The sequence below is a fragment of the Aythya ferina genome (assembly GCF_964211825.1).
Source record: "Aythya ferina genome assembly, chromosome: 2".
Lineage (NCBI taxonomy): Eukaryota > Metazoa > Chordata > Aves > Anseriformes > Anatidae > Aythya > Aythya ferina.
Window position 1 is genome coordinate 33,791,588 of NC_140297.1, and position 12,081 is coordinate 33,803,668.

The window sequence follows — 12,081 nt, forward strand, 5'->3', positions numbered from 1 at the left end:
TATTTTGAACTCATTCAAATCATTCCTAGTCAAGTCATATGCCTCTCTGATAGTTCCTATCATCACATCATCATTTGTTTGGACTTACATAGAGGCTTCCAACCAACAATCAATAGGTTAACGTAACTTTCCATTGTTGCTCTGAATGAAAGGGGAGAGATTCCCTTACAACAGTAGCTGAGTTTGTTTCAATGGAAGTTTTTTCTAAGGTGCTTGACATAACCTTAAGATTCCACATTTTCAGGGGATTTAAGGCTGACAAACCGTCACCCTGAAATGCTGAGCCAAATCCCTCAACAGAAGTTTGTTTGTCCTAGTCACCTCCACTGACAGCACACATCATGGGAGCAGGCCTATGCAGGAATCAGGCCCAAGTGGCCTCAGCAGCAGTTTAATTGCTCATCAAGCAATACAAACCTTCTTCACGCATAAAAGAGAGCTTGCACAAATATTTGTTAAAAGCCTGTACAACTTACTGTGGAATTGCTTGATCTGGGGTTTGATGTTCACCATCCTTTGTCTTCCCTAGGTTTGAATCATCACTATTTACATTTCTTGGTAAATTCCCCTCCAGCTCTGTGCTCTCAAGCCATCTGTCACAGCTGGTGGTGCCTCTCTCAAGAGACCCTTAGGTTAAATGGGTGACTTCTGTCAGTGTCACTTCCCCATGACAAGTAAGGCTCCGTCAAACCCATATTCCTGTGGAGAGGAAAGGACCTGCACCTGTGACAGAGCAACAGCAGGAGGCCAAGGCAAGAACCCAACCTGCTCAAGTTTTAGAAGCCTTGACAACTTTCTGCAAGAATTCAGGTGCAAGACAAAAGGAAAGCCTGTTCCAGATATCATACAGTCCATACCCTATTTTTCCACAGAAGTAATTATTTAAATCAATCAAGGGAAGCTACCACAGTAACTGTCCTTTGGTGTTCTTCTGCTCATTTAGTTCTGCTTAAAGTCTTCATTTCTTACTCATTTTAGACTTGTGCTTCTCCAACCTTCTGTAAGTTAAAGAAGGTCAAAGAACTTGCTACCAAATCTTATTCTAAACATTGCTGAATCAATATTTCTTAGCACCCCCAGGACTGCTCTGATTCCGTCCTTCAGAGATAGCTGAAACTTTACAGAGAGGAATCAATGGCACCAGGACCTTAAGACACGCTACAGCTAGTCCACACACACAAGGACAAACTGCTTATACACAAACCCTGCATTCTCCACTTCTCCCAACAAGTTAATGACTTAAACAGGCCAATATACAGGTGCAATCAGTCAGACCCACAAAGAGCTTCCCCTTCACCTGCTGGGTTTATGTGGCCTCCTGAATAGCTCTTCTCTCTCTCCTGAGACCCAAATTAAATGGATCTTAAATGCTTTCTCTCGCTTGCTGTCTTTTTATCAATGATAAGGACAAAAATTACCTCTACCTTGAGGATTCCCCCTGGGGAAGCAGGACCAGGAAAGAGTTAGCAGCACCCTTCAGAGCAAAGGAAGCTTTCTGAGGCTTTCAGGATTGTCCCCCTTTCCCTCCTTTCATAGTCTGCCTGGGATAGGAGAGGGATGGAAGATAATGCTGAAGCCCAGCCAGTTCCCAAAACTGCAGAGTCTAGGATGATCTGTGAAGGATGGTGCCTCTGCAAATCACTGGCAGTACAGACCTCTGAGGTGGTGGAGTGAAAATGGCAGTGAAAGCTAAAAGCCAGTATGCAGACTGCATCATCCCTGACCTCCGAGGCTGGGCACATGCCAAAGCTCACTTTCCCTAGGCTTTCTGGACTTTTATAAAGGTCTTATGAAGTCCACCAGCCTTCTTCCAGACTGGAGGGAATGCAGAGGAAAATATTTATCTCCTTGCTTCAGACTGTTTATTTGCCCCATGTCTTCAGGCCTACACTGATAGATTAACTGCACTGTGTGATTCTCTGATACCTGATACAGCCACGTATTTCAAGGTATTACTGTAGCTACTTGTGCTGTCAACGTGACATGGTGGTCGCTGTAGGAGCTGTAAAGGCTGAGTGCTGGAGCCCGAGGAGGTGTTGTTTAACCTGCTGCTTTGGGCTGTGTTGTGTGTGTGCTCAGCTGCCTTCCCCCCGGCAGACGAGAGCATGACCCAGGGCAGGTGCCCACTGTGGCATGGAAACCTGCTGAGATGTGAAACAGAGCAAATATTCAGGTTTATTTTTCAGGCTTGGCTCTTTCTTACACAGAGAAGAGGGAATCACGTCTGCACAAGGCAGGCAGACTGCCTCAGGGCAGGCCAGTCCTGTTTTGTACAGTTCACCCCAGCAAACTGCCCCCACCTGCTTCCTCTTGCCTTCCCATGGCAGCTTAAACTACATGTTTTTGCCACTGAAGCTCTTTTTTTTTGGTTGAGAAAAACAAGGGAACCCTTGCCTTAATAATTCAGCAAGATGGTTTGAAGGAACCACATTTAGAGATCAGCTGCTGAGTGCGGCAGCCTCTTCTTATGGCTCTTCTAGCACAGCTGGAGCTGAGGCACCTGTCCTCAGTCCTACGTATCTGCATGGTCCTGACAGCATGGAAAAATCTTTAAACGATGTTATAGAGCTGTATCTACATTTTGGGCTTGTACCATTTCAATTATTCCAGTTTCAATTATTATACACCCTACCTAGATATCACGCTGTCACACATACTTTGTTGATCAAGTTTAAAAGTCTAGGTAAGGTTCAGCCACTTAGAGGATGAAGCACTACCTGTTTATAAAGCACTTCAAACAGACATCACACCATAGGTACCAAGTGTTATTTGTGTGTGAAATAGCCAGGCTTGGCTTAGTGGTTCGTAGTTTATGAGTGGAAAGGATGGAAGGAGCAGACAAGCCTCAGGTGCATTACAGAACACTCACTGCTCATTGCAGGCTCTGACTTTCACACTCCAGACAAGCTGAGAGAAGAGAGAGGAAACTGGAGAAGCAGCAGCAAGGACAAATGATGCGAGGGGAAAGCATTTGCTCCCCTCACTAAGAGGATCAAGTGCTGATAAGCAGACTCCGGGGAATTTGAAGATAGATGTACTCCTCCCCTCTCCCACAGGGACTTCTCACCGTGGCTCTAGGCCCCTCTTAGACTGTGCGGTGATGATAAGGAACAGCTGAGACCCCGTTAATATAATCTCTGCTTCTGAAATCACCTAGTATTTATCAGCATCAGCAAGACCCACCAACCAGAGAGGTACCAGTGGCTCTGAATAGAGCCAGGCTCCCAAGCCAGGCACTGCATCCACCTCACAAACACAGCGAGCGGCTACGGAGTTGAATAAGTATGAGCATAAAATATTCTGGTTAGGATAGTGCGATAGGCAGGAAGGCACAGAGCCCAGTCTTCATTAAGGTAGTTTTTATATTTTGAAAAGCAATATTAAAAAACACTGGAAAATGCAAGATAAGTGTAACAGTTGCTTCTACAAGTTTTAACCTTGTATTGCTTGGCCATTTTGACATATAAATTATTGCTTACTAGCTCTCATAAATACACAACACAATTAATATGTACAGAGGCAGACAAGCATGAAATATGAAAAGGAAAACATTGGCAACATTGATTCTGGTAAATCAGATTATTTCATACATACCAGGTCTCATAGCGGTGGATAACTACTAGCTGTAGTCCCTGAGAAGTTAGGTAAATACCTTGATTTGGGGTTTTCTGTTTTATTACTTTTAATGCAAGCTGACAGCATTATGGCACTCAGAGAGAACATAACAGGCAGGTGTTCTTACCTCAGCTCACTGACTTCATCCCAGTATTTCTTAACAGTGTAATAAGATGACAATAAATAGGCTATGCAAATAAATATTACTCTGCTAAAATGTTTAGTATTTACATCTTTCTTTGTAATTTTACAGCCACATATCTTATTGTTTCAATATATTTTTTATTTTTATTTTTTTGCCAGTGTCATGCAAATGCAGTTAACTTCTATCTGAAATGGGGTTAGAATCAAACAAATAATGGAAGCATCTACATTTGATGCAGCAAAATCACACATCAGATGTGTAGGGTGACCTAGCTTTTTCCTTGGTTTTGTCTAATTACTCCTCCTAGCTACTCATGAAAATATGCAGAATATTTAACCTCAGGTGTCACTGTGATATACTGAACTTACAGGATTCATGGATTTTATCCATGTAACATAAATGTGGTATTGGGCAAGGATGAAGTTTAAAAATCACAGTTTTACCTGTGCTGGGCCCCGGGAGAGGCTATGTAGTGCCCCTGGCACTTTCACATGGTTTGTTTCTTCTCCCACCACACCTTCAAAGTGCCTGCCAGTCCAAAGCCCAGCTCTGCAATACTTCAGGTGTTGAAGGAAGACTTTGACAGGCCTTTTTGTTTGTTAGACACATTATTTGGGCTACTTGCCTTTCTTCTAGGTAACAGTTTAAAGACCCATATTTTCAATGTGAAATTGATGCACCAAAGTCGGTCCCTCAGACCATCAAGTCATATTTAAATAATAAAGGCCACTACAAAAATTAGTTTATAAAGTTTTAAAAAATAGTCCAGTTAGCCAGAACTTGGATAACATGCTTAGTGCTGGCTTTGTGCCTTCAAACTGATTTCATGCCAGCTGTAAGGGACAGACAACACCCGATTCAGTATGAAGTTACAGTGGTGCAGAAAGCCAATGCTCAGGCTGGCTTGAAGCCCACTGGTACATTACCCAACAACTTACTTCAGCCAGTTTGAACTGGCAGTGAGGAGCCTTCAAGCTGGCTTTAGCATACTTTCAAATTAAAGCCAGAGCAGTTGTCTTTTTTATTTATTTATTTTTCCTCTCTTCTTTCTTTTCCTTTATTCTTCTCTGGCACTGCTGCTGCTTCAACAGCAGTAACCACCAAAACTATCACAGAGCTGAATGCAGTGAACTGCAAGTACTTTCTTATGCTCCCTCTCCCACAGTTTTCAACAGAACAACTTGTGGAATAGCATTATAACATATGTGCTAATGCATGCAGTCAGGTCTACATGCAGGCTCTTAAAAATAACATTGTAGTAATGAGATTTCACAAGGGGGAGCTCAAAAACCAGCAGACAATGCAGGTAATGCATCTAAGGGTGGGGATTCAGGGAGTGCTGGAGCCAGAGGAAGAACTGCAACAAAACAAGAAGCAAATTCAACCCATGGTTTGTGTTCTTACACTGCAAAAAGGGAGTCCACTGCAGCTAGTATACTCATCTGAACAGTTTTGGTCTGTTTGCACAAAAGACTTATTTACAATATGTGCAGTCACATCTACAGAAGAACATAGGAAATTTTTACTCCATGGCCAGCAAGAGTTTATTTTTTTTCTTTCTTTTTACTGGGTAAAAAGAAGATTTTTTTTTCTTTAAAAAAAAAAAATCATATAGTATTTGATAATAACAAAGTACAAGCAAATACATTTCTGAAACATCTGTTTCCTTTACAATAGATCTATACAATATTTCACAGATGGGAAAACTGAATGCATTCTACAGATTTTTCCCACAGACTACTTATTAAAGCTGCTTTTTAAAAATCCCTTTAAACCAGAGATAACACAATGATGAAGAGCATGCTAGTTCAGTAGATCCACATTTCAGTAAAGGAGCATCTTCTTGGACATCTTCCTCACATGGAAAACATAGGATAGAGATGGGCAGAGTGGTGCAATGTATCCACCTCCCTGCTCTGCAAAGGGACTGTTACTGCATGTCTGTGTATGAACGAGAGTGCCAGGCAGAGCAGCACACATTATTTTGTGTAACTTCTTCACGCTGAAAACCGGAGCTATGGTGAGAGCGGTGTGTAGATTTAGGTCAGTTGTAGACAGGACTTTAGAACTGCTGCCTCAGTACGTGCCCTGAAGTACTACTTTTAACTACATGAAAATTGGCTAAGGAAAATGTGTGAGGTGCACAGAAGCAGAAAGGGACCCTAACGCCAACAGCCTGATGTTACACTGGTACCCTGCAGGGTGTACAGTGCTGTTCTTTAGGAACTGGAAGCTTGTGTGAGTTAGGTGAAATCTTACCTGCTAAAACAGAGCATTTCCAGAAGGTTAGTCAGGAATGTAGGTGAGCCTAGGCATTGCCTCTGAATTGACACAAAGGAGGGTGTAATCCAAGCTGAAAAAAAGCAGCTCCTCTATAACAGTCTATAACCCTTTAAATGCAGTTAGTACTAAATCTGAGATAAATGAAAAGGAAGTAACACATTTTTTTGTGTACAAACAATTGTGTCCAGAAACTGCAACAAAAGTGGATTGGCTCCTACAGTGTGTTTTATAAAGCAGATTCCTAAGGGGCCATTACAGTATCAACTGTTTACTGACCTCCAAATCATGACACACTCTTGAACTTCACCTGGTGTGCTGCCTTTTTATGTTCCAGTCCTTGGTTGTCCGCACTCATCCCAAAAAAGATGCTCTGGTGGATGCAGGGGAGCTGCCCGGATTGCACAGTATTTTTGGCAACCTTGAATTAGCGAAGTACACACTGCGACCAACTGCGAATCCCCTTGCTTCATGTTGCTTGCTGCAATGGTTTGCTGCTGTGATGTGACGCTTCCTTTCTTTCTAATACTGGCAGAATCTGCATTGAAAGCTACACTGGACCAAACAATATTTTCACAGAAACCAAGCTCTTGAGCTCAAAGAACACTGCTCTGCTTGGTGACGAGCGGGGACAGCACCAAGCTTGCCCTGCAGCTCTGTGAGCAGCTTCTTTGCTTGCTCTGCCCGATTTTCCTGTGCATGTTGTGTGAGCTACTGATAAAACTCAGTAAACTGTTCTCGTATAGGGAAGCAACATGCTTGGCATAAACATTCACTTAATTCAAAGTGCTGCAGTTACAAGGTTATATGAAGCTGTGTACGCTCACACGCGTGGCTCTATCCTGTGGGAAAGCTCGAAGAGAGCTTGCTGGTTGTCGATGACATGCAGGTGGTGGACGTATGGCTTCAGTTCATGGTGCTCTTTTGAAGGAACTTCATTGCCTACAGGACAGAGAAAGGGAAGGAATCAGAGAGCTGCACCTTGCCTGCTACTCATTTCTGCATGCCAGCAACACAAAGGACTTGCTATTTCAGTGCAACCCATGAGGTAACAGCTAGATACAGGAAAGGGGAGGAGGAAGGAAGAAGTAGCCAACACCAGACAGCTTGCACACATGTAGGCAGAGCAGGAGGGGCAGGAGGGTGGCAGGACACTGAACTTCCCAGGAGGAAGATGTGCTGCTGCTGGGAACATGGGCGGCATGTCCCCTGACAGGGCAATGCAAGGGCTCCCTCGCAGAGCAACAGGTAACACTGAGCAGGGGTGGGTGATCCAGCCTGTAACTCCTCCACAGTTTCAGAACAAATAGGTAAGACAGCAGGCCCCCGAGTCATTTCCTTTGGAGAAGGTGAAAGGCAACAGTGCAACAGATGGATGCTGAAGTTCTTCAAAGCTGCTCTGCAGGCCCCTGGGTTTTCATCTGTTAAGCTTTTGATTTCTGTCTAATAACAGAATCTCGCTGCTCTTTCATGGGAGCTTATATGGCAAGAGGAATTAGCTGCGCAACTTGCAAATTCAAGGGTGGCTTGAAGAGCGTGTGTTTTCTGCTACAGTTGTTAAGCTTGGCACGAGCTTTTGGGAACTCACTGCCTGTGAAACCTCCCAGCCGGCAGAGGCAGAAAAGGAAAAGCTAAATCCACTGCTACTGAGACAGGCAGAGAAAACAACAAGATGCATTGCCCTCCATTGCTGACTGCTAACAAACTGGCGAAAGCTGAAGAGCTCTGTTCCAGTCCTTGTCCTCAGGGAATTTTTAATAACATTACCATAAATTAAAGGAGAAAACCCTTAAAACTCCCCAAACCAATCAGCTTAACTTGCACGCTCCCTCCCTCTCTTTTGTTTCATTATCATCCTTTTTTCCACACTCTCCAGCTACATGAGAAGCTTTCCAGGAACCAACCATCCTACTCGTTTCTACTGAGCACTGTTTGATGCTATGCAAGTAACATGAGATGTCAAAGCAGCAGCTTCTGCATGCAGCTGCTAATGGTGTTCCTGGGAAGCTATTTTTAGGAGCTATTTCTAAGCACCTATCTGACTTCAGAAATGTGGGAGAGAACAGGACAATGTGATAAATCTGTGTCAGAATATATCAGTGACCTTTCTGGTGCTGGGGAATAGATCACAGCAGCTGTGCTTCATGTATTGAAAAACATTAGTATTTCTCATTAACACCTGAAATTACAAAAAGCTTCAACTGTGTTATTTGTTCAGGCTGCTTTGACTGATTTTGGAAATGCTATTATTTGTTTTCAGGATATAAAAGCATTGTTTCCATTAAAAATGCATTTCAATCTTACTTGGAACCTAATCAGCTTCTGATCCAGAAAGACACTTAATAGACATGATACAGTTCATAAACAATAATAATATTCCTTGCTTGGTTTTGTTTGAATTCTTTCCTACAGTAAGATGCCTGCTGCTCTCAGGCCAATCTGGGAGTTGATGCAGTAGAAAGATTCACATTCCTGAGAGCAAAATAAGCCCACTAGAAAAGGAAACTGTCCATAAAGTCTCAATAAATATTCAGTGAATTCATTTCATGCCTAAACGAATCTAACCAAAAAAAAAAAAAAAAAAAAAAAAAAAAAAGTGTGCCTACAGGGATATCTGTATAAGCTGCTTTTTAATGCCAGCTTCACAATAAATCAAGTCTGTGGTAAAATAAAATAACAATGTGTACTTCAAACTACCAGATTATATGATAAATCTCAGGTATTAACCTTAGATTTATGTTGCAACACTTACAAAACCTCTCATAAAAATAAAATAAAATAAAATAAAATAAAATAAAAAAGCAAAGATGAGATGAAAGCTTTGCAAAGAAGCTGAAAAAAATTCACCTCGTTATAAGGAACCAATGCTACCATTTTATAATGCCGAATAAAAGACATTTAACATAGAAGTATGGGTTGGATTATTCATTACTTTCTTCAGTTTCTGGTTTAACAGAAGAAAAACAAAAATGTAATTCTTCTCCCATTCTTTCTGTATGTAAGTATCAAAATAACATAAAAACCATAGTAAGCAACCTTTCTTTTTTAAAAAGTCAGTGCACATGTGCAAGTAATTTTATAGAAAAAAAATTATCAAAAATCTTAATAGTACCTATAGTTCTATATGTGTGTACCTATAGTTCTATATGTGTGTAAATGTATTTATACACAATTTATTTATTTATTTTTGTCAGTGTCTCTGCTGCCAGCTGCTGAAAATACAGCTGCAAAGAAGATGGTTCAAACTCTTTCTCCATAACCATGAAAATCCCACATTCATGCTACAGCACAGTTCTGAAGCTCTTTGGAAAAGAGGTTTTAGTGGCCTCAGTAAATTACATATTTAGTGTGTTTGGCTTAAAAACTCTAACCACTTCCTTAAGAACTGTGGTGTTTGTCCCCATCCTGTGTTTAACCCCTCTGCAGAGAATGAGAATTGCTGAGGAGAAAAACAAACAAGGTTCCTCCTGTGTTACCAGCAGAAGAAAGCAAGCTAGGGTCTTCTAACATGGGCCTTTAGGGTTTGATTCTCTGGTGTCTAATGCTTCCGTGGTGTCAGTCTCTCCAGAACAAACTGAGGTAACTGAGTTATAGCTGGGAAACTGAGAAACAGCAGCCTCCTTTATTAAGTGCAGTTTGCACATCTACACTTGTATCTTGTTTTATCATTCCCAGTATTTTGGGAAGGTAGTAATTTTTGCAGGAAAATCATTTATATATATATATATAAAGAAATAAATCTGGAAATGTTCTACGAACATTTTGTAAAGTAAAACTTTATCCAACTCTGGTTACTGCTGCCTTGACCTTCCAGAAATTACATCCCCTCTTGCCAGTTGCTTAAGTAACTGGCAATATTTTTTTGCTGCTGAAATAAAGCAAAGCAAGTGGAAAGGAAGGGAGGAAGGGAGGAAGGGAGGAAGGGAGGAACGGAGGAAGGGAGGAAGGAAGGAAAACCAAACAAAACAGAAAATACAATCACCCCCATGTCTGTAAAAAGGCAAATCAAGGAGCAAATCTGTCTACTTACCAAACTGGTTATTTCTGCAATGTCTCAACGATCGAACAGTATCTGCAATCATGTGCTGCAAAGACACATAGATAAAACATCAGTGCAAAAATCAGAGATGGCTTCTGTCATTAGAAAATCCTGAAAAGTCTCCTCACCTTATGCTGTAAAGCAAAAATCAACTGTAGTAAAGTAGTAAATGAGGACAGTGGGGGAACAACAGAAAGGCTACCCTGCTCTCTGGCTCAGTGGTAATATATGATGAAACAAGGTTAGTTGAGGATGTCCTTATTGGTATTGCACAGATTAAATGAGAACAACTCCCAAAGAGCCCATGGAAAGCAATAATGAAAAACAGCCATACAATTACTTATTTTTTGTTCTCATGACTTTTATTAAACCGAAAGGCTACAAGAGGAAAGTCGTGCGGATTAGCTGGGTACTTCTGCATCCAACTCCTGTCTTTAGTGCATTATCCAGGGCCTCCAGTATTCTGCAACCTCTCCTTCTGTATCCATGTGTTGTCTAATTGGGCTGCAAGCTCTCTGTAGCCCAGCCAAAACCTCAGCATATATCCATATGCTGCCTAGCACAAGCAGGTCCTAGTGTCAGTTAAGCAGTTTTCTGTAGTAAGATAACCAACACACAAAAATACAGCCCACATCCCAGATAAACAAAACACCCTAACATCTCCACAGACATTTTCCAAGGCATGGCATTCCATTTAAAAAAAAAAAAAAGCTGTTGTTAACAGGAATATATTATTCTCTTGCCTCCCAAAAGGAGAATTTTGTCCCATTTTGGCAGAACAAAAAGATTTATTGGGCTTTCCAACTAAAGAAGAAAGATTTTAATGCTCTGAGAAAATGAAGTCCTGGAAAAATGAAATGTGAAGTCAGAATACCATTGGAAAAAAAAATGACTTTTAACAAAGTATTAATGATGGCGCTGCAGAATTCACTTTCAGTTGATGCTGGAACAAAAAATATCTTTAAATTTGAACTTTAATTCTTCTTTCCAATCCATAAATCAGAGGTAAGAAAGATTAAGAAAGATGCATTTGTAGTTGTCAACTTCTCTCCATTTAGTGTGGGGCCATGTACAATGTTTCAGCAGCTATTTATATTCAGATTCCCTCATGGTAGAATAATTAAACCATCTTGGGATCATTGGTTACAGAATCATAATTCATCTGAAAGACTGCTGCAACAGCCATACAGCGGTGCCACAAGAACTGGAAATGTCTTGCCTTGGCCATTCTCTGGAAGAATATCATGGTAGTGCAGGTAGGAAATTCAGGCTACATGAGAGATTTCTCTTCAGTGCTTCTTAATACACTCCTGCAAGTATTTTTCCTCCCCTGAGTTACAAATATCTGTCCATTTTACAGTTCCAACAAATCATAACTCATGATACATGGTTTACTTTGATATGGCATTTATTTAAAACATTGTCATTTTACTGTTCTTCTGAGGTACAGTAAATTTTGGATGTTCATTTAGATTACGCAGAGGAAATAAAAGGTTTAAGTCTGGTTTCTCATTCAGGCTCAGGTCTTCAACCTACAAAAACTGGAACTGTTCACTACAAATCAGCAAAGTAAACTCATTTTCACTAGATTTCACCCATACATCTGTTGAAGCATTACTCTTATTTATTTGATTGCTTCAGTGATAGAAAAGTGAAAACATACAGAATTTGGCCAACAACTTCTCACCAAATCTGATCAATGATTTAAGCAAATTGCTTAACTATTCATTGCAAAACTGTTCATGGTGTTCTTACATCTCCCTCAAAAATAAACAGAGATGGAACAGATTACCTGTCCTCAGCAAAATATGTATAAAATCAGAATGACATAGAACAGCTCTTCTCTCAACACTCAGGGAGTAGCTTACAGAATTCCTCTGCAGGAAAGCTTATCACAGGAAAAACAGCTTTAATGGAAACTTCACATTCAGTGAATCAATTTTTAAAATATATTTTTGCTACATGTTGTACTTCATTTGCCATGCAATCACACAATCTCTTG

The 12,081-nt window shown here is 40.9% G+C and overlaps 1 protein-coding gene across 3 annotated transcripts in view; it reads right to left on the reverse strand.

Moving 5' to 3' along the window:
• Window positions 1-3,344: 3,344 nt before the first annotated feature.
• Window positions 3,345-12,081, reverse strand: part of RAPGEF5 (Rap guanine nucleotide exchange factor 5) — a 161,383-nt gene continuing 152,646 nt past the window's right edge. For all 3 annotated transcript variants that reach the window (XM_084507491.1, XM_084507490.1, XM_084507492.1), the window contains 2 exons: window positions 10,071-10,125; window positions 3,345-6,982 (listed from right to left, as the gene is read on the reverse strand). In XM_084507491.1, the coding sequence (XP_084363617.1) occupies window positions 6,864-6,982; window positions 10,071-10,125 (174 nt within the window). In that variant the 3' untranslated portion in view covers window positions 3,345-6,863. The remainder of the gene's footprint in view (window positions 6,983-10,070; window positions 10,126-12,081) is intronic.